Genomic DNA, 23,985 nt, shown 5'->3' with positions numbered 1-23,985 from the left:
TTGTTCAAGTTCATAGAAGGGGAGGTGGTGATGTGGGCAATGCTGGTGAATGAATATTGGCAAGCAATATTAGAATGACAATGGGTACTATTAGATATTGATATGTGAACCACCCTGAGACATCCGGGTATAGCACAGTACATAAATTCAATAAATAAAATAATAATAAGCAATCCAGATTTTATGGCTATATGACCAAAAGTCTGCACTGCATATCATATTATATGATCTACAAGGTTTTAAATTTTTTGTCATCTATCAGGTTGCAGCAAAATGAGCAATGGGAAGCAGGTCAACTCCACTGGATCCTCCGAGAGACCAGCTCATTTTGGTTTAAGTTTGAACAACCTTATGACCTTTTGTAACTGTTACAAAATGGTTTCTTGAATTTATTTGTTTTCCCCCCTTTGGCATCATGCATTTTAAACATTAAGGCTTGTGGTGCTTTTTTTTTAATTAATCTATAAGGGACTGTGGGAGTCTTTGTGCCTGAATAATGGAATGAAAGTGTTAAAGAAAGAAAATACAGTGCTATTTTTCTAGAAAAAGAGGTGCCAGAACTCACCATGAACACCTCCCTCATTCTCTTAGAATGGCAATGGTGCCCACCTGAGAGGTGCTGTGAGTTTCAGTGAGTTTCCCCTTTAAAAAGTCCTGCAAAAAAATATAAATAAATAACCACTGATCCTACTTCCAGTGCTCCTTGCTGTCATTGCCACACACTTACTTCCGCACTTGGGTGGGTGAGTAATTGGCTGCCTTTTGGGGGCATATCCCGCTCAAGAGGGTTCACAATATCATAAACATATGATATAAGCAAGGGCCAGATATAGCAGGAAGGAGGGGCAGCAAGGGGACAAAGAGGAGACACTACTACAGATGGTGTCCTGTCAAAAAATTAGTTGATAATCCCACTGAAAAGTTGGTAATCCCACTGAATAAATCTTGCTGAGGGCTCTGCCACTTGAAAACCTGGGACTGGCTTTGAATATATGGGTGAGGCTTGGGTTGGGTTTAGACCAGATGACTTGACTGATTCTTTTCCACAGCTGGGGGCCCATAAGTAGGCAGAAGGAATGTCTTTTCAAGCAAGGGGTAGAGTAGATACTAGGTTTGGGTTCTGTACTCATGCAGACTGTTGTGGGGGATAGGAGATGGAATCAAATACTGTATCCTGAAAAAGGGTGCAGTTGGGCAGAAGGTCCCTATTGAAGTGATTTATCTCTTTGCTATTAAAAGAGTCTCAAGTCGTGCAGTTTTTTAAACTGGGCTCAGGAAACAATGTTGCAGCGTAGAACAGGGATGCGAAGGAAACATGAGGTCTTCAGATGCTGTTGGACTCAAACTCCTATAATGGCTGGAGCCCAGGCACGAGGACGTCGGTCGCTTGTCGTCTCAACCACCTTTGGAGAACAGGTGCCTCCTCCACGATGCAGAACTATGAAAGTGCAGAGCGGCACTGTAGCCTGGCAAGGGCTCGGGAGGACGACTTCCTGCCTGGTCCTAAAGAGGATCTTCCTAGGGCTGGAGCCTGTGCAGTACTATCTAACGCTAGTCGAGTTACCCTGAACGAAAAAGCCACAAGTCTCTTGCAGCGGACTGTGCGTGTGCGTATTTGTGCGTAGGGTGGGGAAATACTACTACTACTACTACTAATAATAATAATAATTCAGTGGCGAGGGGGAAGCGGGAGATGCTATTATGTCGGCAGACAATAAAGCGGGAAGGGTAGGGTACAGCTTCACGGTACCGTCGGCTGCCTCCCCCCCCCCCCCCGCTCGCCTGCTTGCAGTTTGCTTCGTGATGGGAACAGCGCCCCTGCTGGGCGACTGGAGCGTCGCCTTGAGCGGGACTTTGTTTGCCCATAGCCAAAATGGCGCTGCGAGCGTCAAGGGCTGCTCCCAGACTGGTTCCCTCCGTAGGGCAAAGAGCCGCTTCGCCCCAGCTCTTCCTGGTAGCCGGCGAGGGGCCGGAACCGGAAGCGAGCTGTCAGGAAACCGAAGGAGCCGCGGCGGCTGAAGCAGGAAAGGAGCGTGGCGGTAGCTTACAGGCGCAATAATAATCCGCACGGCGCGAGAGCCCCGGGAGGCGCCCTCTGGCTAAGTCGCGGCACCGGCACCATCGCCTCCCCCCCTCCCCCGTGCGGTTCCCCAGCACTGGACGGTGAGTGGGTGCCTGGGTTCCCGGACACCCGCCTCTGAAGACGCCGCCGCCGCTTCTCCTTTTTCGGGCTCTCCTGGGGCTCGAGCGGAGGAGGCGGAGTCCATACGGGCAGGGAAAGCGGGAGGTCTAAGGGACTGGGGCGCGGAGAATTGGGGGTGGTTAACCAGAGCAAGCTCGTGTTTCCAGCCTTGCAACACAGCCGCGCGATTTTAAGGCTGCAATCCTGACGGAGTGGGCTCAGATCTAGATGCTATTGAATCCCGTGGGTTTCACCCCCCCCCAGGCGAGCAGGGTTAGGATTGCAGCCCGAATTCCGGCAACTTTGTGGCGTTGTCAAGGATTCGGATATCTCGAACCGAAGGACAGACAGAGATGCGGTTGGCAGTTGGGTGTTTATTCGCAGAGCTCCTTTGAATCCTTTTTTTGCTAAAACTGTGCACGGAAAGGAAGATCTAACAAACGAGGGTGTGAGCCCCAGGGCTCTTGGAATCGGTGTTGTTGCAGCAGAGGGACAGGATCGCCTTTCTGAAATTTTACCTGCACAATGGGATTTGTGACCGCAATTGGCATGGTCAGAAGTATCATCATTTGCCATATCTGGACATGCCTGCATCGTGGAGTCTCATAATGGTGCTAAGAGTAGACCGTGAATGCACAGTAGGATGCATTAGATCAAGGGGGAAGCACTAGTTTTTTTAAAAAATACTGAGTAGCAGAGCTGAGAATGACACGTTCCTGCTGAGGATTTTGGAGATAGTAGGTTGGATGATAATGACCTAGATGGACTAGCGTCTGACTCAGCAGCTTCTTATGTAATTTCTGCAGTGCTACTTGTTACCTTTACAGTATGAAGTACAAGTGGGACAAATTTGATACGTTTTTGGGAAGGATCCATTTTTCTGAGACCCCCGTTTCTCTACTCTCTCAGGCCAACTTCACAGATGATAGAATTGCCATGAGGCTTTTATATGTGTTTTAATATTGCGCTTCCTGCAATGTAAAATTAGTATTATTCACTTACAAAGTGCCTGCATTTTCTAAGGGCTGTGCATGTATTAAAAGAGAAGTCAGTCCCTGTAAATAGACTTACAATCTAATAGACATGATACAGAAGGGGAAACTGGAATCAGGAGGGGGAAATAAGAAACGGGACTGGAACACCTGCTTATTCACTAGCTCATGATAGACTCATAGAATTGTATAGTTGAAAGGGACCCTGAGGGTCATCTAGTCCAACCCTCTGCAGTGTAGGCATTTCAACACGTGTTCCCCCAATACATGTGAATCGGCCCATTACCTCTGAATCAGTCCTAGAATTGCCTCTTTATTTTCCCAGATTTTGTTTATTTATTTTCTTATATGCTGCCTTTCTTCCATCATGGAACCCAAGGTGGCACACATTTTATTCTCAGGTGGTTATCCAGCCAGGTGCTGCTTAGCTTCAGCAAGATGGCAGGCCCAGCTTTTGTGTCAAGATATATACCTTATAACTGATTGCACACCCGCGGATTTACAGAAGCATACACTTGCTTAACTATTTCTGCTGAAATACAATGCTTAAGTTAAATGTCTTCATTTGTTTCCAGGTTCTTTTATAAGATGGGAACTCTAATTGCACTTATTGGAATGTGGGTGAGCTTCTCCCTGGTAAAAGCAGATTCAAAAGCAGTGACAACGTCTTTGACTACTAAGTGGTTTTCCACACCTTTATTACTTGAAGCAAGGTAAGCAAGATGGCTAACGCAATGGTTTTTTTAAAAAATAGTTTACATATGTAATCTCCCATATAATTTGTGTCCCTATGTTAAAAATGAGGGATGCTTAGACAGCGGCTTGCCTTAAAAATACCCAGTAAATTAATTACTGAATGGAATTTGAATCCGGACTTGTGAAATGCAGTGTCATAGTTTTTTTTAAAAAAATAAACCCCCAAACTAATAAAACTTAACATAATGTAACGATTCCTCTCCCCTCCTTTCTTCAGTGAATTTTTAGCAGAAGAGGGTCAAGAGAAATTTTGGAGCTTTGTTGAAACCTGTCAGGACTTTGGATCATCCAATCATGATGGTAATTACTGCATTCCTTGGTCGCTTTGTAATAAGATAGGGTACTCTGTGCTAAATTCTTTGTAAAGGCTCATTGGTATAAATGACAAACACTTAACACAGCCGTACCTCAGAAGTTGAACAGAATCCGTTCCAGAAGTCCATTTGACTTCTGAAACATTCAACTTCCAAAGCGCGGCCTCTGGTTGGCTGCAGGAAGCTCCTGCAGCCAATCAGAAGCCACAGAAGCCCCATTGGACATTTAGCTTCCAAAAGAACATTCGAAAACCAGAACACTCACTTCCAGTTTTTGATCGTTTGGGAGCCGGAATGTTCGACTCCCAAGGCATTCAGGAGTCAAGGTACGACTGCAACTTATTTTTCTCTTTCCATTTGTAGAATAATGCTAAATATAAAAATAGTAAAGATTTTCATTTATGCTTTACACTTTAATGGAAAATGGTAACCAGTGAAAGCTTATGCAGATATAAATTGGCCATTTAAGGCAGATCTGTAGAACTTAGTGACTGACCAAGCCAAATAAACCTGCTAGCTGCATTTCCCCACTCTCAGAGCCTTTATCTGCGTTGCTGCCTACTTTGGTCTTCAAAAGCAGATATATTTTGACATGCCACAATACATAGTGGACAGCGTTCATCGTGCTGAGTCACAAGTTATACAAGCCTACTCTTAAGGGATGAAAAACTAGGTATAGGATGATACACTCTTTCCTTCCCACATGCTAATTGCCCATTCCATTTCCCCCTTTACATGTGCACCAGAACTTGAACTGTGGACAAAACACTTTTAAATATCTAGTGCAGAAGCCAATCAGACTGGTGGAAGCAGTGACAGTTCTGTGCTTTGCCGTTCTGATTGGCTATCATTTCAGTGCTGTGCAGTAAGAAGGAGCCATTTTCTCATTGTGCAGCTGGATATGTATGTGAGAGAGGTGTGAATGCCATGTGGTGTGGCGGGGAGGGGGGAGAGAGAGAGCTTTGTGTATGTATGCTTTGGCCCCAGTCACTGTCTATGAGGGAACGTGGTGTTTGCAGGGGTGGGGAGATGGTTCACTACCTCTTTAGAGCCTAATGACTGTAATTTATAATTGATATGTCTTTGCAAGGTTAACAAGCTAAAGTAACTAAGACATCATCATTATTAATGAAAATATATAATATTTTGTTGTTATAGAATTATGTTATAATATAATAGAACTGCTTACTATTGAGGATATCTCATTAAACAGATCAGACACATTCCAGCAGTCATATCTATAATGCACATGAATTACAAGTATATCTTAAAAGTAATTATGTGCTTAGCAATTGTAGTAGTGACCAATGAGTATGAATAATCAAGTTCAGAGAAAGAAAGAAAGAGATTTTCTGTATGCAGTGTTATATGGAGGTAGCCTAGGATTACAGTGTTTACCAGCTTGTAGTCATATATTTCCAACTTGATGACTGCACAGGATGCTGATTCCTTGTGTTGTTTTAAATTGTGTACGGTTGTAGTATGAACCACGACAATTATCACTGATTTTTAAAATCCCTCTGCACTTGCATTAAAAACTAAATAGTTTACTTTATGGGTTGGCAGGTACTGATTATTCCTCTTACTATGCAATGCTGCAAGCAGCTTCCCAGAATCTTTCACCTTTGCAACAGAACTTGTTGAAATTTGCCTTGTCTTTGCGCTCTTATTCAGCTACAGTTCAAGCCTTCCAGCAGGTTAGTATATAGCTTTTGGAACATTTCTGATTCTGATGTTTTCATACAGACAGTAATGCAAAAAGGAAACACTGGGTGTCTCCTCTCCCTGAACTAGCAACCTAAGCCTTGTGTTTGACCATATTACAATGACTAATTTTTTGACAGTGACTGACTATACTGTGTATATTGGGAGTGGTAATATGTTGATGGACCTTACTGAGTTGACAGATAATATCCCCTTCCCTGATTGCTTGCCAGCCTAGACACCAAGGTTAGGTGGGGTGTCTAGGCATTGACAATCTTCCACCTCTTTCCTGACCACTGCCCAGAGAAGTATTGGGCATGGTACCAGTGCTGCAAAAGTTACCACATGGATATTTACGTTCCTTTAAAAAAAAACCCAAAACTTAAATTTAAAAGGAATGGCTTCTCATTTTGCAATTGCAAAGCAAACTTCTTCAGTATCCTGCCCACCATCTTGTTCGCCTACGATTCCTCAATAGCTGCTCGCCCAGCATTAATAATAAACACAAAACAAGACTGAGAGAAAGAAAAGAGGGGAGAGAGATGGGGGGGGGGGAGGGAGGGAAGGGAACAAATAAAGTTGCTGTAAGATTATCCCTCTTTCTCTCATTTAGCTCCAAGACAGGAGACCTTTCTTGGTTGATTATAAAATGGAGTGATCTTTATTTTCTGTGGTATTTGTCTTTGAAAGAATCTAAGAAGTTTATTCTACCTTCCTCGCTGGTATCCATCTGGGCTGGAAGCAGAAAAGCTGTGCAAATGCCCCCATTCCACAAGTCGTGGCCAGTTTTTTTGATGTGATTCAGTGCTGTACTGTTCATTCATATGGATCAAAAATGACAATGCACAGATGAATCTATTAGAAGCAGAGTATCTTGTGATCCTGTTGCTATGACCATGATGCCATTTTCCCCACCTCTGAAAAAGGTTGACATCTTACTATAATAGATCCATTTTAATACAGATAGCCGCTGATGAGCCCCCACCAGAGGGATGTAATGCATTTATTGTTGTACACGGAGAGAAGACTTGTGAATCTGACAAACTCAAAATGCTTCTACAAACAGCTTCAGAAAGGTAGTTTTATTTTGTACCAAGGCATCAACTATGCTGCTGCTTATTTTGTTAAAATAGGGCAATCTGATTCAGTGTTGGTCATTTGTTCTGTATTACATAATTCTATGATTTCATAGTTTCATGATGTTTAAATAATTTAATTGTACACTGCTTTGCTATGTTTTATGAGTTGGTGATTTATAAATATTCTGATTAAATGATTGATTACAATCTTAACATGTTGCTACTTTGGACATAAGGTCCCAGAGTGGGATGCAATCATAAGATTCTGGGGTGGGTTACAACAATAGATTACAACAAAGATACAAATAGATAAAACTATTACAGTTATAAAATGCATACTGTTCAGGTCCATTTGCAATGGCTTTGTAAGTTACAACATTTTAGGAATTCATTCAGTTCCACAATCGTGAGAAGCAGAGCAATAAAGTGCTGGGATTTCCATATGGAAATCTTATTTTAATTCTTCATGAATCACATTTAATGATTCAAGCATTAGAATAAGGACTGTCATAGTTACCTATTTATGTCTCTTCTATATGTTCAGTGTAGTCATAAGCATTATCTAATCTTGTTTAAATACAGTATTTATATTGGGGTGTTCGTCTTGTTCCAGGCCAAAGCCTTTTATATTCAAAGGCGACCACAAATACCCAGTCTCAGACCCCGAAAGTCCTGTGGTAATCTTGTATGCTGAGATTGGCTCTGAGGAGATGTCTAGATTTCACAGACTACTTGTATCAAAAGTCAATGCTGGAGAAATCATCTACATTCTTAGGCATTACATCGCTGTAAGTACTAAAACAATTTTAGGAAAGTCCACATGATTTCCAGTATTTTTCAGGAGCAATATTAGTTATTTAGGTGCCACTTCAAGGATATTTTGCATTGAGTTCTAAAATCGTGTGTGTTTTTATATAAACCATATTGCCAGTTTTTGATTGCTTTCAATATTGCAACATTTGTGTGTTTTGAAGAGGGGTTATCTTTTCTGATTATATTCAAAGATTTATTCCTCTGTTCGTACAAGACAACTGTGAAGCTGAATCTAGACTCACTGTTTTAAAGATCTAGAAGCTGTTAGGTCTCAATTTGAAGAGGTAATAGATTCAGGATATTTCTGGTTACAGTTCTTTTTATAGTCTTACTGCCCCTTATGACTTTTGTGGCAACGTGCGATGAAATTTGAGGTTCCAGATATGTAAATGCCAGCATGAGAAGCATTGCCAAGGCAGCAGGAATCACTACAAGAGCTTCTTAGATGGAAGCTACATTTGTCATCCTCCTACCAGCTGGAGTTCTGAATTGGGCTGCAACTTTCTTATCACAGAGAGGGTGGGTGGGTGTTTATAGCTGAGCTGCAACACAGCTGGGCACTTGCTCCAAGTTTAAATCAGGATGGTCCAACTGCCTGTGATTATGGTCTGGCAAAGTTGGGAGAGATAAACCTAGCAAATGTCTTGTTGTGCCCATGTTACCTTGCTTTTACTCCTTTCTCTCTTGCAGAATCCAAGTAAAGAAAGAGTCTACCTGTCAGGCTATGGTGTGGAGCTGGCCATTAAAAGCACAGAATATAAGGCCAAGGATGATACCCAGGTGAAAGGTGAATTCCTACCTTAAGAGCAGTGATGGTTCCACCATGAACTGGCATATGTTCCAAAGTTGTTTTTAAAATTCTCTTCATAAGCTCTCGCTGTTATTCTATTTAGAATTGAATCACTTTTCCAGGGTATATTAGCAATATGCTGCAGTAATCTAAATCATTCGGATTTATTTATATACAACCTTTCCACAAGGAAATTCTGCTCAAAACGGCTTGTAACAAGCCAAATAAAAATAATTGAAAACCCACTGAGTAGCAATCACTCTGGAATTGATTGCACGTTGACAGGAGCTGCTGAAGCTAGATTAGGCAACCTTTGGATTGATACTCTTAAGGACTGGAAGGTTCATGCATATATTGATGTACTTTAGGATGAGGCAACTTGCCCAGGCAACCCATTAGCTTCCCTTGACGTGGCAGGATTGTGTAGGTTACCAGTTCAAGCTGGAGTGGGGAGCTTGTCTGGACTTGTTCTCTCCCTGGCTGTTAGCAATCTGTGTGCCCAATTTCCCCTCAGGACCCAGTTCCAGGGTCTTGCCTCATACTTCATTCTTCATCTTCTGCTTTCCTTGCAAAGCTGCCTAACCTCTTACACACATGTTTAATTTACTCCTGCAGATCCTTTTTTATGATAATAAGCTGTGGTGCATGAAAAGTAGCACAAATTCTAAATGAAGGAAAAGCCATTATAATTTTTATCTGTGTTTTGTATATCCTACTTTGTGTTAATCCCTCCCTTCCACCAGTTTGCTGGCTTCAAATGCTACTAGCATGGTGTTGGCTACTAAGTAAAAACATGCAGAGGCAGAATGAGGAGTGTCATCATCGTTCTGCCCTTTTTTGTGCGACAAGCCACTTCTTTAGAAAAAAGTGTTTGACGTTTGCTCCCTCTGGAGCCAGAGTGAGGAGAGTCTCACTATGAGACTCTTCACAGTGGCAGTGGAGAGCAGCACCAGATTATTCACTGGTTGACAGAAGGGAATGAGTGTCAAGGAATGTCACTGTTCCCCCCTCACCAGGGAATAACCCCATTACACTTTGGTGCCTGTTGTAAGAAATTGCAGCAATTGTCTACTTACCTTAGAAACAAGATGTGCTTGCTGTCATGGCTGTCTGCAGTGCTAATATTGTGTGCTGAAGGCTTGCAAAGCTTGTCAGACTCTTTATGACTGATCGTTTCCTAAATGGTATCATAACCAGGAGTTTTTTTCATGTTTCTATAGGTGCAGATGTGAATGCAACCGTAATAGGTGAAAATGACCCCATTGATGAAGTGCAGGGATTTCTATTTGGAAAACTGAGGTACGTCATACTCTTGACAAACGTGTTCATTTTCCTTGGCTTTTCCACCTAAAGCATTCCAGAAATGACTTGCAAGGAAATACATAAAGAACACTGCAGGGAGGGGGCTCCGTAATAGTGCACACGTTTTGCTTGTGAAAGGTCCCAAGTTTGCTCCCGGCATCAGCAGGTGAGGATGGGAAGGACTTCTACCTGAAACCCTGGAGAGCTGCTGCCATTCAGTGTTGGCAATCTTGAGCTAGATGGGCCAACTAAACTGTATACAGCAGCTTCCTCTGTTACTTTTAGCTGCATTTTCCGACTAAAGCCTACAAAATATTAAGAAAAGGGACCCAAATCCACATCTATTAAGGGCAGTTGTGCAGGAAGGTAAACAGCATTTCCGTGCTTCTCTGGTTCGCCAGAAGCAGCTTAGTCATACTGGCCACATGACTGGAAGCTGTCTGCGGACAAACACTGGCTCCCTCAGCCTATAGGGCGAGATGAGCGTGCAACCCCAGGGTCATCCGCTAATGGTCAGGGGTTCCTTTATCTTTAATAAAATAGGTTTCCTTAATTCATTTTTCATTCCAGGCAGTTGCACCCCAGTTTGAAAGAAGAACTGAAAGAACTAAGAAAACATCTTGTTGAAAGCACCAATGAAATGGCGCCCTTAAAAGTGTGGCAGTTACAAGGTAAGTATCCATATTAGACCCTTCTCCAAATCTGAAATGTGAACTTCAACTTCCTAGGAGCTCTTACGCTGCACTTAAGTCCTTATATACACACACTAAAATAAATTTATTATGACTTCGTTATGAAGTGCTCCTGTGTCAGCAGAAGCATCCATAAATGCAACCGTTCCTGGAACAGATAGAAGCACAAAGACACTTTCCATCAGCACCACCCCAAGGCATTTTCCCTTTGTGCGAAGCATCGAGTTGAATGCAGTTGCATTTTTTACATGCCAGCATATTTCAAATCACAGGTTCCTTCTTCAGCAACCATCTTAAACTTTTGAATTACATAGAATAGCTGAAGTAGTTTCCTCATGGTGCCAGATAGGTACAGTATTTCTTCAAACTGCTTCAGCTCTTCTGCATACTTTGAAGAAGAAAACTTTGCCCCTAACAGCATTCACCTGGAGTTCATCTTCTGTGTCTTCAATCCAAAACCCCATTGTGCCTGGCTGGGATGGACTTTGATTAGATGAAGGTGCCCCTCTACCCACAGAGTGATGCCAGCATCAACTCCCAGCTCCTCATTCCACCTGGTGGTAGCTCATGGAAAGCCCCTATATGGGGTGTTCTAGGGAAGGGACTGAGCCAGCCCCATGACTGTCACTGCTGGATCCCAAGCAGACCTCACTGCTGCCTTGTGATGTCTTCGAGCCAAATCATTGCACCAGTTCCAGGCTGCCACAGTGATTTGCCTGCCTCTTCTGCTGTGGCCAGCAGGAGCAAGAAGGCTGCCAGTGTGGTGACAACACAACCCTGCCACTGCCTGCTAGGGAGATTTGGATTGCTCTGTTAGTTGGCATTAAGCAAACAAGTTCCTCCTTTTGCATTCTTCTTATTTCAGTGCCTCTTCCTTCTTTTTTTGCCAGTTGCATTCTTCGCAGCTGCATTATAATTACGGCTCATAGTTGCATTATAGATAAGGTGACAAAAGACTGCAATCCTGAACACACTTGGGAGTAAGCCCCTTTGGATGCAGTGGCGTTTTCCTCTGAGTAAACCTGCGTGGTAAAATTCCCGAATCCTTCTGATTCATTTTCAACTGGTGAATGCTTCTCAGCATTATATCCAGTTGTATGAATTGTGTACTCTGCTAAGAACAGAACATTGGTGGATGCGCTATCTTGATCCAGGGATGCCCTTACTCATGAACTCTGCTTCAGCCATGTGAGCAATTTCATCAAAGTGTGTGAGAAGAATAATTGGGTGTTTAAGAGCTTCAAGAGATCAGGCTGATCTTGGCACCTAGCAGAGTTAAGCTTTATAATGTTCCAGGTTTGGAGGACTGCCTTATGATTGAACTCTTTTCAATTTTAGATCTGAGCTTCCAAACTGCTGCCCGTATTCTGGCTGCTCCTACGGTGGATGCTTTGATGGTCATGAAAGATCTAAGTCAGAATTTTCCCACAAAGGCTAGGTAACTCTTGCTGCTGCTGCTGCTGCTAAGCAAATGTATACAGCCAACAACGACCTGCACTGATAATATCTTCAGTGAGGGGGGCAGGCTACATCAGAAAAGTCAGTATTTCTGCATCATTGGTACTACAGCATTTGTAATCTTAAGTGCATATTAGTGTTTTCTATTAAATAAGAGATGTTAAGTTCATAGTTGGCTCAGATTACCTATCTCTTTTAAGGGATAATAACTTCCTCCTGGTATGTGTCCTTTTGGATTTAAAAGCTGAAAGCACTGAATTCTTGTGCAACCATTTTTGGCACAGATTTTGAAGATGTCAAACTTTGTAGGGTTTAATATGTGGAGTCCCTCCCCCCAATTGATTGCACTAGAGAGCTTAAATGAAATAGATTAATTGTTGACCTTGCAGTTGCAATGTTTTCTATACTGTATGAATTCCAATATCTGTTTACTGGTAACAATTGTATGCCCTAGTGGGACATGTTGGAGTGGAACAGATATAAAAACAAAAGAAGAGGTAGGACAGGCAATTAATGATAACATGTGACTCTTTTGGTTTCTGTAGGGCAATAACAAAAACAGTTGTTTCTTCAGAACTCAGATCAGAAATTGAAGAGAACCAAAAGGTAATTGTATGGAGCCTTATTGTATTGGAGCCTCTTGGCAAAATAGGGATTTGAACCTAGGTCTCCTGGGCTGACACTAGCCATTAAGCCACACTGCCTCTCTGTATTTAAAAAGTACATTTTATCGAGCTCTAAATACTTTGAAGTGCTGTTCTTCTTCCAGAATGTCCAGAATGTTTTGTTGGTTTCTGGTTGTACTGTTGTACTAGCTACAGCCTAGGGCAGAATTTGGAGGAAAGGTTCTTCATCATATCATAGAACCACAGAATTGTAGAGTTGGAAGGGGCACCAAGAGTCATCTAGTCTAACCCCCTGCAATGCAGGAATCTCATCTAAAGCATCTAGGACAGATGGCCATCCAACCTCTGCTTAAAAACCTTCCGCGAAGAAGAGTCCACTAGCTTCTGAGGGAGTTTGTTCCAGTGAACCCTAACACTGTTCTGTGCAAGGTTTATATTCCACAAGCTCAGAAACTATGAGCCAAGTGGCTCTTAACTGGTTTTACCTGGATATTTCCCAGGGAATAGTCACAAGCAGTTACTCAAGGAGAACTTGGCCTTTTGGGTTTTGCCTTGCTTTCGAATAAGTCCCACTGCGTTTCAAACTTGAAACTTAGTGGCTTTTGGGATGTGTTCTGGGGATTAAACAAATAGAAACTTTAACAATTGGCACAGCAGGAGCAGTACAATCCCCTCAATTGACTTCTTTATCTCTGTTTAAGACTGAAATCGCAGTGTAATTGAATCTGCTGCATAATATCTCTTTAACTTTCTCTATAAGGGAATAATGTATCTATCTGCGTATCTATTTACTGTAAGAAATGTCAGGGTGAATGTGCAAAATATCAGGAATGCTGTCTTAACAAGCTCCCAGAAGAGTCCCATTATAGAAAAGAATTATCTCAGAGGAACTGGGTTGTCACAACAATTAGAAAAGAAACAGTGGGGCAGAATGTTGTTCAGATATCAGAATACAAATACCACTTAACAGTTCAGCATAACAGGTTTTAACAGTGCAATCCCAGACATGTTTACCTAAAAGTAAGCCCCACTAAATAAGTGGGTATAGGATTGCAACCTAGATTGCTCTAAATCTACATTGAGGACTGAACTTTGCAATTTACATGGCACAAAAGAAAATGCTTATTAGTATTATATATGAATCTCAGTCTTGAGGGTAGGTTGGTTGAAGTGAGAGAAGTAACTTTGGTAAGATTATTTTTCTTTGTTTGATTTAGCCCCCAGAGGTGTCCTCTGACAGCTCTGTGCGCCCATTTTGATTTCATCTGAATGCAAATGATGGCCACTGATAGTGGCCTTTATATTTTTTGCTTATGGTACACTAACTTTATTTCTTTCACATCCCTTTTACATCAGTCTCTGTTATACTTTTCAGCTAGTAAGCTGCCACCCCCATATCATATATCAGCCATATATCATAAGTATCTCAATATTCCTTAAAATGGCCAACATAATTCTAGAGTATGATAAAACCACTTTGTGAAATTTATTTATCGGTCAAGTGTGTAAGCAGATTGCTTGAGGTCAAGTAAGTAGTTGATCCATTTTACTTCCCCATGTCTGCATAGAACTTTGGATGCTATAAAGAAGAGCAGTAATTGAAATGGGAGCACAGCTTGTAATTGCTCCCCATCATCAAAGAATGGGCAGTCAGCAGGCCATATTTAGCATGCAATCCAAACCCCTGGTGGTTGGCAGCAGGGCTTAACGGGTACTACAATAGCATCTGGAGTCTCTCTGCTTGTGCCAGGCAGGGTGCAAGGTGTGATGGGTAGGAAAATAGTTTAGTTCAGTGGCACCAGCTCCAGGTTTGTGCAACAGAGAGGCCTGGATTAACTTGGAGTTACTTAGAAGCCAATGAATACAGGCAGCAACCATTTTGCATGCATCCACCAATGTGTGGGTCCTTTTGGAACAGGGCAGGGTTTGGGTTGGGTTTATGTGCACTCCGCTCAGGTGCGCAGGGGCCAGGAATGGAACCCCTGTGCAAAATGGTCGTCACCTGTACTTGGCTACTCCAGTTCAGTTGAAACTTCATTGGTAGGTGAGCCCTGCTAATGACAGAGCATGAATACAGGTAAAGGGAAACCTTCTCATCCAGACTCCTTCCTGTGTGGTGGATCAGGGGTTTGGATCACTCTATTAATACCTCATCATTCTATTTTTATCATAAGATAATCCACACTCTGTGCTGCATTAGATTAATACTGATAGCTGATTTGCTGTCAAGGCAGGACCAACTGAATTTCCATTTCTGGGATCAGTTAACATTTTAAATGCACATCTTTGAAAAGATTTGATCTAAAGTTATGTATTATTCAAGTCTTGTATTTAAAAAAAGTCTATTAATGTCTTTGTTGTACTTTTTCCACAGTACTTCAAAGGAACCTTAGGTTTACAATCCGGGGATTCTGCTCTGTTTATCAATGGGCTGCACATAGATCTAGACACACAGGACATATTTAGGTATGAACTCTTCAAATTCTTCTTAACTTAGGTTACAGTATAGCAATATAAAATGCTACAGTATTATCAGCCGGTGGCATTCTAAAGTTTTATCTGATCTGTGCTCTTTCTAGTTTGTTTGATGTCTTGAGGAACGAAGCTCGTGTTATGGAAGGGCTGCATAGTTTGGGAATTGTTGGCCTTTCCATGCACAATGTGTTAAAGCTGAACATCCAGCCATCGGACTCTGACTATGCTGTAGATATCAGAAGTGCTGCTATTTCAGTGAGTATGTGGGGTGAGATTTCCATTGATCAGTAAAAAAAATCATTCACAGTATGTTATATATCCTGGAACACTTGTGCACATGCTTTACTGAAGTGTAAATTCTTTGAGGCAAGTCTTGAACCTTATTTTAGTTCAACATACGAATCCATACAGTTCAGTTACTTCCACTGCAATTGAATCGCTAAATAGTGGCCCTAAATTGAAATAAGTTCTAATCATCCAAGCAACAAGTATTTTTAATTTATCTTGTTTGACTTTCTTTACTTTTTAGTGGATCAATAATCTTGAAGTTGACAGCAGATACAATTTGTGGCCTTCCAGTGTCCAGGAGCTGCTGCGCCCGACTTTCCCTGGTGTAATCAGACAAATAAGGAAAAACTTCCATAATTTTGTAAGTGGTATCTTATTTTGGTCTATGAACGTCACTCTAAGATTTCCAGAGTTGGGCAACTTAAGATTTTATTTGTATGCAATGTTTTAATTAATTTCTATTATACGTTTTCCACTAAAATTAAGATAATCCTATATATTTAGCTTAGTATATCTGTTCCAATATAAAAAAACCCATACAAATAAGAATCCATAGAGAGATCTAAAGCATATTTAAAATTAAAATTGTGAAACATAGTTCTAGTCCTTCTGAAGTGATGTAATGGCATCTGAATCCCTACTTTGCTATGACTTTCAGGTGCTCATCGTAGACCCGTCCCATGAGAGCTCGGCGGAGTTGCTTAGCGTGGCTGAAATGTTCCTTAGTAACCACATACCACTGAGGTACTGCTGCAGTTTCTGTGTGTGTGGAACTTAGAATTTTATTTTTGAAGCTGAGTAATGTTCACAGCTACAGGGACGCGGGTGGCGCTGTGGGTTAAACCACTGAGCCTCTTGGGCTTGCCAATCAGAAGGTCGGCGGTTCAAATCTCCGCAATGGGGTGAGCTCCTGTTGCTCGGTCCCTGCTCCTGCCAACCTAGCAGTTCGAAAGCACGTCAGAGTGCAATTAGATAAATAGGTACTGCTCCGGCGGGAAGGTAAACGGCGTTTCTGTGCGCTGCTCTGGTTTGCCAGAAGTGGCTTAGTCATGCTGGCCACATGACCCGGAAGCTGTGCGCCGGCTCACTCAGCCAGTAAAGCGAGATGAGCGCCGCAACCCCAGAGTCAGCCATGACTGGACCTAATGGTCAGGGGTCCCTTTACCTTTACCTTTACTGTTCACAGCTGATCACCTTTCCGAACCTATGAAAAGTACATATTTGGCATGATGGGAGTTTTTCTTGAGCAACCATCTCCACTACCTCTTATTCCTAACTGTATGAGAGAGGAGCCTTTTGGGTCTGATCACATATGGGAAGTATCTGGAGGTCCTGGTTTGTACCAAGGGGCTGTGGGAAATCTGATATGGGGCACATGCTTATGCCTATGATGTGAGTTTTGCACACATGTGAAATACCACAGACAGGGAGGAATGATGCAGATGTAACATTATATGACTGTGTACCACAATGCCTCTTCCTCATCTATGACTTTTTTTACACCAGCCAGATTCATGGCTCAGTCCATGTCTGCACCAATGTCAGCTATGGTTAATGCTAACCAGGTCTGGCTCCTATCTCAGGATTTGAAACCAGAGCTTGATGTTAGTTCCATTGTCTGGTTAGGATTGAACCCTGGTTAGCATTAACCTTGGTTAGTTTGTGCATCAAGAGAGGAAGGGGTCGCAGGGGAAAGAGCACAATCCGACAGCTCATTCCTGCATCCCTTCAACCACTGATAAAGGATGGGTAGTATTTCGTGGTGGTCAGTGTCACTCGTGTTCACAAACCTAAACATTTCCGCTGCAGATGCTGTGCTTTTGAATATCTGATTTGGATTTTAGTCTGTTTTCTTTTCTTTCATTAATAGGATTGGACTGGTTTTTGTGGTTAATGACTCTGAAGATGTTGATGGTTTACAAGATGCTGGGGTCGCCCTCCTTCGAGCCTACAATTACGTTGCGCAAGAAGTTGATAATAATTTTGCCTTCCAGACGGTTATATCTGTGAGTGTTTTGGAGAGAATTAATGCAGCTGTATTTGTTTATGTCAGCCTTGAGGCTGTTGCAACAAGAAGAGACACTTCTTGTTGCAGCAGTTTGCCTTTTCAGAATATTTGGGTTAAAGATTATGAAAGTGGTAATGTACTTGCTGTCAGTGACATGAGGGCAGGTTCTGTTGTGAGTTCTTGACCATCTCTTTCCTGGAAGGATAACTTTTCTTGCCAAAGCCACTTTTCTCCCACTGCACTGTTCTCCAAGTTAAGCTGTAAAATCGAAGTTACATGTGCTCCCTCTTGTGCATTCCTGATGTAAATGTAATAGAAAGTAAGGTGAGGAACGATCTGGTACACTGTTGTGCATTTTCACATCTTCTCCTTATCTTGTAACTATCGTGATGGCAGCATGGGATTGGAAGATGGGGGGGCAGAATATAAATCATCCTAGGCACCAAAATGAGGCTTTTAATGCTGCCCTTCTCTTGCTCCTGTCTCCACCCTGGTCCCTCTACCTTATTGCTGATGTACCTGTGCAATTGAGAGCTTGTTGTCACAGTCATACTTGTCTCTTGGCCAAGGCTTGTATGTGTTGGGGGGGAGTGGGTAAGAGTGGATTCCTCCATCCTTCCTGCCCTACACTGTGTGCCATGTGCTGTCTTCCCTTTCCTGTTGTCCCTGCAGTTTGATTTTAGCCTTCAACTCGCTCTTAACAAAGTTGGTTCATAATGGTGATCGGCCTTTTTTAGAGGCTCATCCATGCCACCATCAGTAATTTACTTCCCCTCATGACATTCTGCTGGGCACTTAAACATCTTGGGAAAATAAAGATATTGGGAGAACTCATGAGAAACTTTTCACTGTAAGACCTTGTAAAATAGATAACCAAAGCAGTTTGTAATGCATGCATGCATACAGCCATCTATCTGTCTGTACTGTATGATATGTATAATTATTTTCCTGCAGACATCAGCTTTGCAGGTCTAGCCTACACCAAGTGTTGGGCTGTAGTGATATTACGTTGCTCTATAAAACACTGCACATGAGCAAAAAATGAGGCTGCTACTTTTGTCACTTTTGTTTACCTTAGGCCTGGGGATGATGGGACAAAAAGACTAAGCCAAACGCTTCATGGATAATGTGGGTTTTGAAATTGGGTTAGTAGAAAGAGAGAAGAGGCACTGCTGAGGTCTTCCTGGAGGGAGTTTGATACATAACGGCAGGCAAAGCGAAATTGAGAGAACAGCTGATTTATTGATGATCCTCTGAAGTGTAAGGAGAAGAGGTAATGTTTTTAACTGTGCATGTGTCAATGTTTTCTTGACAGATATACAACAAAGTAAATACAGGAGAAAAACTCAAGGTGGAGCATGTGGTTAGTGTTCTTGAGAAGCAGTATCCTTATGTAGAAGTGAACAGCATCTTAGGAGTTGATTCTGCTTATGATCACAATAGGAAGGTAAGGCGTTCATGTGTCTGGCTTATCCGATTTCAAACCCCATAACTCTTTTTGTGGAATAAAATTTCTGCCAAACTATTCATTGGAGTGATCAGAGGTGCCAACAGGATTTTCTGGGCCAGTTACAGCAGTATTTACCCTCCATAACCTGCTTTCGCATAGGTTGTTTTGGAAATATGGACTATGTTGCAATAGATAAAGTCAGTTGAGGCAGAAAGAAAAAAATCTTATTTGTATCTTTTGTACATTTCAGGAAGGACGTGGCTATTATGAACAGACAGGTGTGGGGCCCTTACCTATTGTGCTTTTCAACGGAATGCCCTTTCAAAAGGAACAACTAGATCCCGATGAACTAGAAACTGTGACAATGCATAAAATACTAGAAACCACCAGCTTTTTCCAGAGGGCTGTGTATTTGGTAAGCCATGTTGCTTGTAGTCTGGGATTTCAAAGACCTCTTCGGTGCTTAAAGATGATGGCTAAGATTCAAAGAGCTGTGCAGCTAGTTTTGAGCTTCTAAGCAGGCTGTAGGTTTACTTTTCCTTTATGGCAGCCCCTCATTGCCACAGAGGAACCTACTATGTCACAGTTCTGCTGTTCCAAGAATTGTAAAAATCCAAAGGGTTGCACATAAGAAGCAATTTAACATCTTGCAAAATATTGAGATGCTACTGTGTCTTTAAACGACCTCTTTGAAGGGGAGGTTCTGAGAGAACAAGGAATAAAACTAAAATTTTAAAAAATGATTTGACTTCTCAATATTATTCTGATTTTCAGACCAGTTCCAAAACATGCTTTTTGTTTGTTTGAGGGTATTAGATCTGATTTTTTCTTTCTTTTTCAGGGTGAATTATCAAATGATCAAGATGTGGTTGAATATATCATGAACCAGCCTAATGTTGTGCCAAGAATCAACTCGCGGATCTTGATGTCTGACAGAGAGTACCTAGATTTAACCGCAACTAGTAAGGCACACTTGCTGTTGAATCCATACAAAAATTTAATAACAACAATAACTTGTTAGTGGACAATAAGATCTGATTTGGACACTAGTTTGTACTCCCCCCCCCCCCATTTCTGGCATGGCCACAAGCTGTTCAGAAATACCCACTTCCATGTTAAACTAAGTGTGCAGTTTGTTGTTTTGTCCAAACTTGGACAAACTGCATTTAGTTAGTCTGTGGTTGGTCAAGACAAATAAAAAATACAATTAGTCTACTCTTAAAACAGAAGCAAAAAAATTTTCCAGTCTCCTCCTCATGGATGTGGCAGAGTAGGAGGGGAGACAAAGGAATTCACTAGCTGAAGCCTCCTGCAGACAACACTGTATTCAATCATTGTATTTAAATAATAATAAACAAACAAACAAACAAACAATTTATTTATTTATTTATTTATTTATACCCCACACATTTGGCTGGGTTTCCCTAGCCACTCTGGGCAGCTTCCAACAAAGATTAAAAACACACTAAAACATCAGTCATTAAAAAACCTCCCTGAACTGGGCTGCCTTCAGATGTCTTCTAAATGTCAGATAGTTGTTTATCTCTTTGACATCTGATGGGAGGGCATTCCACAGGGCAGGTGCTGCTACTAAGAAGGCCCTCTGCCTGGTTCCCTGTAACTTGGCTTCTCGCGGTGAGGGAACTGCCAGAAGGCCCTTGGTGCTGGATCTCAGTGTCCAGGCAGAATGATGGGGGTGGAGATGCTCCTTCAGGTATACTGGTAAATGTTGTTTAAGAGTTTTCAGGCATTTTGTATTGGAGAAATACAAGGGCTCCGTACTTTTATTGGGTGGTTTTCTCACTCCTAGCCCCTGTTCCTTGACCTTGCAGCTGTTCTTGCCTATGCTTTATCATTCTTAGCCTTTGCTCTTCTCTGTCCTTGTCCAAATTCTACGATGAATTATTTAGGAACATGCCCTGTAGGAACATTTTATTGGGAATTTGCTACCAAAGAGGGTAATTTTCTTTTTAAAATAAAATTAATAGAATTTGATTTAAAGTGGTGATTGTTGATGAGTTAATATTTTTCTTGCAGATAATTTCTTTGTGGATGATTATGCTAGATTTACATTCATGGATTCCAAGCACAAGACAGCTGCTATAGCCAACAGCATGACCTACATGACCAAGAAAGGTACAATTATGGGAGTCCTGTCTCTTTCCCTTTTGTAGTCTGCACATGAATGTTTATTCTGCTACTTCTTTAGCCAGGCTTCCTTTTGCATTGTGAATCATAGCAAGGCATTTGAAAAATGTTTCTAATGATGCCATGTTACTGCTCCTTCTTTGTGCCAGTTGTAATCTCACTTTGCCCTCCAGTTTGATCCTTAAATGTCTACCCAGTTTTATCTGATCAAGTTCTTCGGTTGTTCATAAAGGTTCCATAGATTTAGCATGTCATTATGGCTTTGCCATAATCTGAAGAACCAGGTACTGTAGAAGAAAACAGTACAGATTGGTTCATAATGTTAAAAAGTATTTGCATGGCATTTCTTTGGCCTGCCTAGCTTCCAGGCAGCATCATATTTTCTGTTGTCTTAATTGATTTCCTCTGCTAGGCTAGGTCTGTACTTGAAGCAGGGCAAGAGGTCCCTGATATGCTAGTTTATTACTCACAGAGCGTATTTTCTACCACCTTGCAGAGCAGCCTTCTGTGCTGGCTGGGGCTAATGGAAATTATCATTTAAAACAGGCATGGCCAAACTTGGTCCTCTAGATGTTTTGGGACTACAACTCCCATCATCCCTAGCTAACAGGACCAGTAGTCAGGGATGATGGGAACTGTAGTCCCAAAACATCTGGAGGGCCAAGTTTGGCCATGCCTGATCTAAAACATCTGGAGCACACCAGGTTGGAAAGACTTTCAGAGTCTCCTTTTCTCTTGCATTTCCTGTGTAGACCCAACAGTAGTCAAATGCTAGTCTTGTTTATTGGGAAATGTTAGCTTGGAACTTCACCATTTAATTTCACTTAGTTTATTAATGTATATGGATATATGAGCAATATGTTTCCTTATAGAAAATGGAAGTGTTAATTGCTTTTGAAAATAGCCCAATAGCAGCCAATGGTAGTTGGTAATTGCTGGGCTTAGAATAGTATTGCAGCTGTTGCTAAGACATTTTAAAACACACCCACCCACCCTAAAATCACTAATTCTTCACTTTGTTACCACATTTCTTATTTATTGCTTAACAATAAAAGACTACAAGTTGACTGAATATATGCCAAAGGAGCAAATAAGCTTAGGAGAAAAATGGGATGAAATATAGTGCTATTGCAATTCTGCATATATGTGTAAGTTATTACTTTGGGCTTTTATAGCCATTATGGGCTTTTTTTGGTTTGGATTTTCATATAAAATTGTCAAATCAAGGCTTTATTCTGATTTATTATGCCTTTGCAAACCATGCACAGCTTAGGTAATGAGTCTGGGAGAGAGGGGGGAGTCACATGCTCCCATCCTTAGCCCCTCTCTTCTGTCTCTCTGCTAAGGCTTATGTTGGCACCAACTTTAGCTACAGATAATGTGAACCAGAGATTGCTATTGACTGCGATTGAAGCCAATCTCAACAACCTGGTGAATATAAATCCTGAAAAAATTTCTCCTTGTTGTCCATAACCCTGGTGAAGTTGCAAGTAAGAGATGAAGAATTAGAGGAAGCATAAATATGTCAAATTCTGTGTTGGATTGTGTGTGTGGGCTTCAGCAATTCTTCTGAAGAAACAGACTTCCTTGCTTCATTCTAGTGATGTACCACAAATATAGAACATGCTCCCTGTTTGATTTTGAACAGCACATGAAATGGCTTTTGATGTAGGAGTATCTAATGTGTTTGTTTTGTAGTGTGTGGTTTTATTTAGTTCTCTTCTATAAGTCACTTTGAATATAACAGCTAAGGAAGGGCACTTGAGACATTCTACAAAAGCTTAGTTTGGGGATTTTGTTTTGGTAGATTTATCAATGATCGACCAAGTCTTCTTGCCTGTCTAGGCTTTTAACACTAACAACTTAAAAAAGGGGTAAACTAAACATTTTATCCATCATTAAGGAACCCGCTCATTAAGACTCATTACTAGAGGTACCCTTGGCCTCATCTTACAGTGGTTTTTTGAATTGTTTCGGATATTGAGCTCCAACTATCTAGGTGAAAACCTTGGAATAGTCTGACCAGCAAGCTGCAATCTAGAACCTTGTCCTACTTGGCAGGTTCTAATCTCCTCCTGTGGTGAAAATGTGGTTTTGGGTCCCCTTACACAGCCACAGTTAGGCAGCAGCTAAAGCCTCCCTGGAACCTTTAGAGTCTAAAGTTTAGATCCTGGCAATTGTTTCGGATATTGAGCTCCAACTATCTAGGTGAAAACCTTGGAATAGTCTGACCAGCAAGCTGCAATCTAGAACCTTGTCCTACTTGGCAGGTTCTAATCTCCTCCTGTGGTGAAAATGTGGTTTTGGGTCCCCTTACACAGCCACAGTTAGGCAGCAGCTAAAGCCTCCCTGGAACCTTTAGAGTCTAAAGTTTAGATCCTGGCAATTATGGGCAAGTTTAATGTGTATTGTCTAGGTATGGTGATAAGAGCAGATAGTAGCTGGGCAGCTAGCTCTAGGTTCGATTAAATGAGACAACCTGACTTCAGGCCTTGGTTTGTTACAGAAAATGTTCTTTTTTTAAAAAAAATAATTTTTATTAAGATTTTCCAAATTAAAACAAATTAAATCCAATTTATACACTTCTTCCAATAACCAGGACTCCCCCCCCTCTTGTGTTCCAAATCTTCTAAATAAACAATTAAATTCAACAAGTTCTTATCCCCAAATTACACTCATCGTCAATAACCCATTTTTTTCAAATTCCCATCCCCTAAGATCTGTCTATTCCCTTCCACGAGTTCCCCCCTTTCAGATATAGTGCAGATGAAAAAAAGATACAAAAAGAAAAAAAATAATTTTGCAGCCTTTGGATTCCAAATTTCCCTCCCCTCTTTCCCTGTTGCGTTCCTTATATCCCTCCAATTCTAATATCTTCCTGGTGTTCCCACATTTCACTAAACCCATA

General features: G+C 41.5%; 1 protein-coding gene across 2 annotated transcripts in view; it reads left to right on the top strand.

Annotated features, from left to right (window-relative positions):
* Window positions 1–1,974: 1,974 nt before the first annotated feature.
* The window catches only part of UGGT1 (UDP-glucose glycoprotein glucosyltransferase 1), a 39,561-nt gene continuing 17,550 nt past the window's right edge, over window positions 1,975–23,985 (top strand). The window contains exons 1-20 of one of the 2 annotated variants that reach the window (XM_083740201.1): window positions 1,975–2,163; window positions 3,750–3,887; window positions 4,148–4,230; window positions 5,811–5,941; window positions 6,912–7,024; window positions 7,641–7,815; window positions 8,531–8,627; window positions 9,851–9,929; window positions 10,503–10,603; window positions 11,963–12,062; window positions 12,628–12,688; window positions 15,083–15,174; window positions 15,288–15,438; window positions 15,713–15,832; window positions 16,130–16,215; window positions 17,342–17,477; window positions 18,795–18,926; window positions 19,180–19,344; window positions 19,771–19,891; window positions 20,967–21,065. In XM_083740201.1, the coding sequence (XP_083596327.1) occupies window positions 3,763–3,887; window positions 4,148–4,230; window positions 5,811–5,941; window positions 6,912–7,024; window positions 7,641–7,815; window positions 8,531–8,627; window positions 9,851–9,929; window positions 10,503–10,603; window positions 11,963–12,062; window positions 12,628–12,688; window positions 15,083–15,174; window positions 15,288–15,438; window positions 15,713–15,832; window positions 16,130–16,215; window positions 17,342–17,477; window positions 18,795–18,926; window positions 19,180–19,344; window positions 19,771–19,891; window positions 20,967–21,065 (2,167 nt within the window). In that variant the 5' untranslated portion in view covers window positions 1,975–2,163; window positions 3,750–3,762. The remainder of the gene's footprint in view (window positions 2,164–3,749; window positions 3,888–4,147; window positions 4,231–5,810; window positions 5,942–6,911; window positions 7,025–7,640; window positions 7,816–8,530; window positions 8,628–9,850; window positions 9,930–10,502; window positions 10,604–11,962; window positions 12,063–12,627; window positions 12,689–15,082; window positions 15,175–15,287; window positions 15,439–15,712; window positions 15,833–16,129; window positions 16,216–17,341; window positions 17,478–18,794; window positions 18,927–19,179; window positions 19,345–19,770; window positions 19,892–20,966; window positions 21,066–23,985) is intronic. The other variant, XM_083740202.1, reaches the window with a different exon arrangement.

Source organism: Podarcis gaigeae, assembly GCF_964106915.1.
Source record: "Podarcis gaigeae genome assembly, chromosome: 5".
Lineage (NCBI taxonomy): Eukaryota > Metazoa > Chordata > Lepidosauria > Squamata > Lacertidae > Podarcis > Podarcis gaigeae.
Note: the sequence above shows the minus strand (reverse complement) of the source record. Positions and strands in the feature narration are given on the sequence as shown.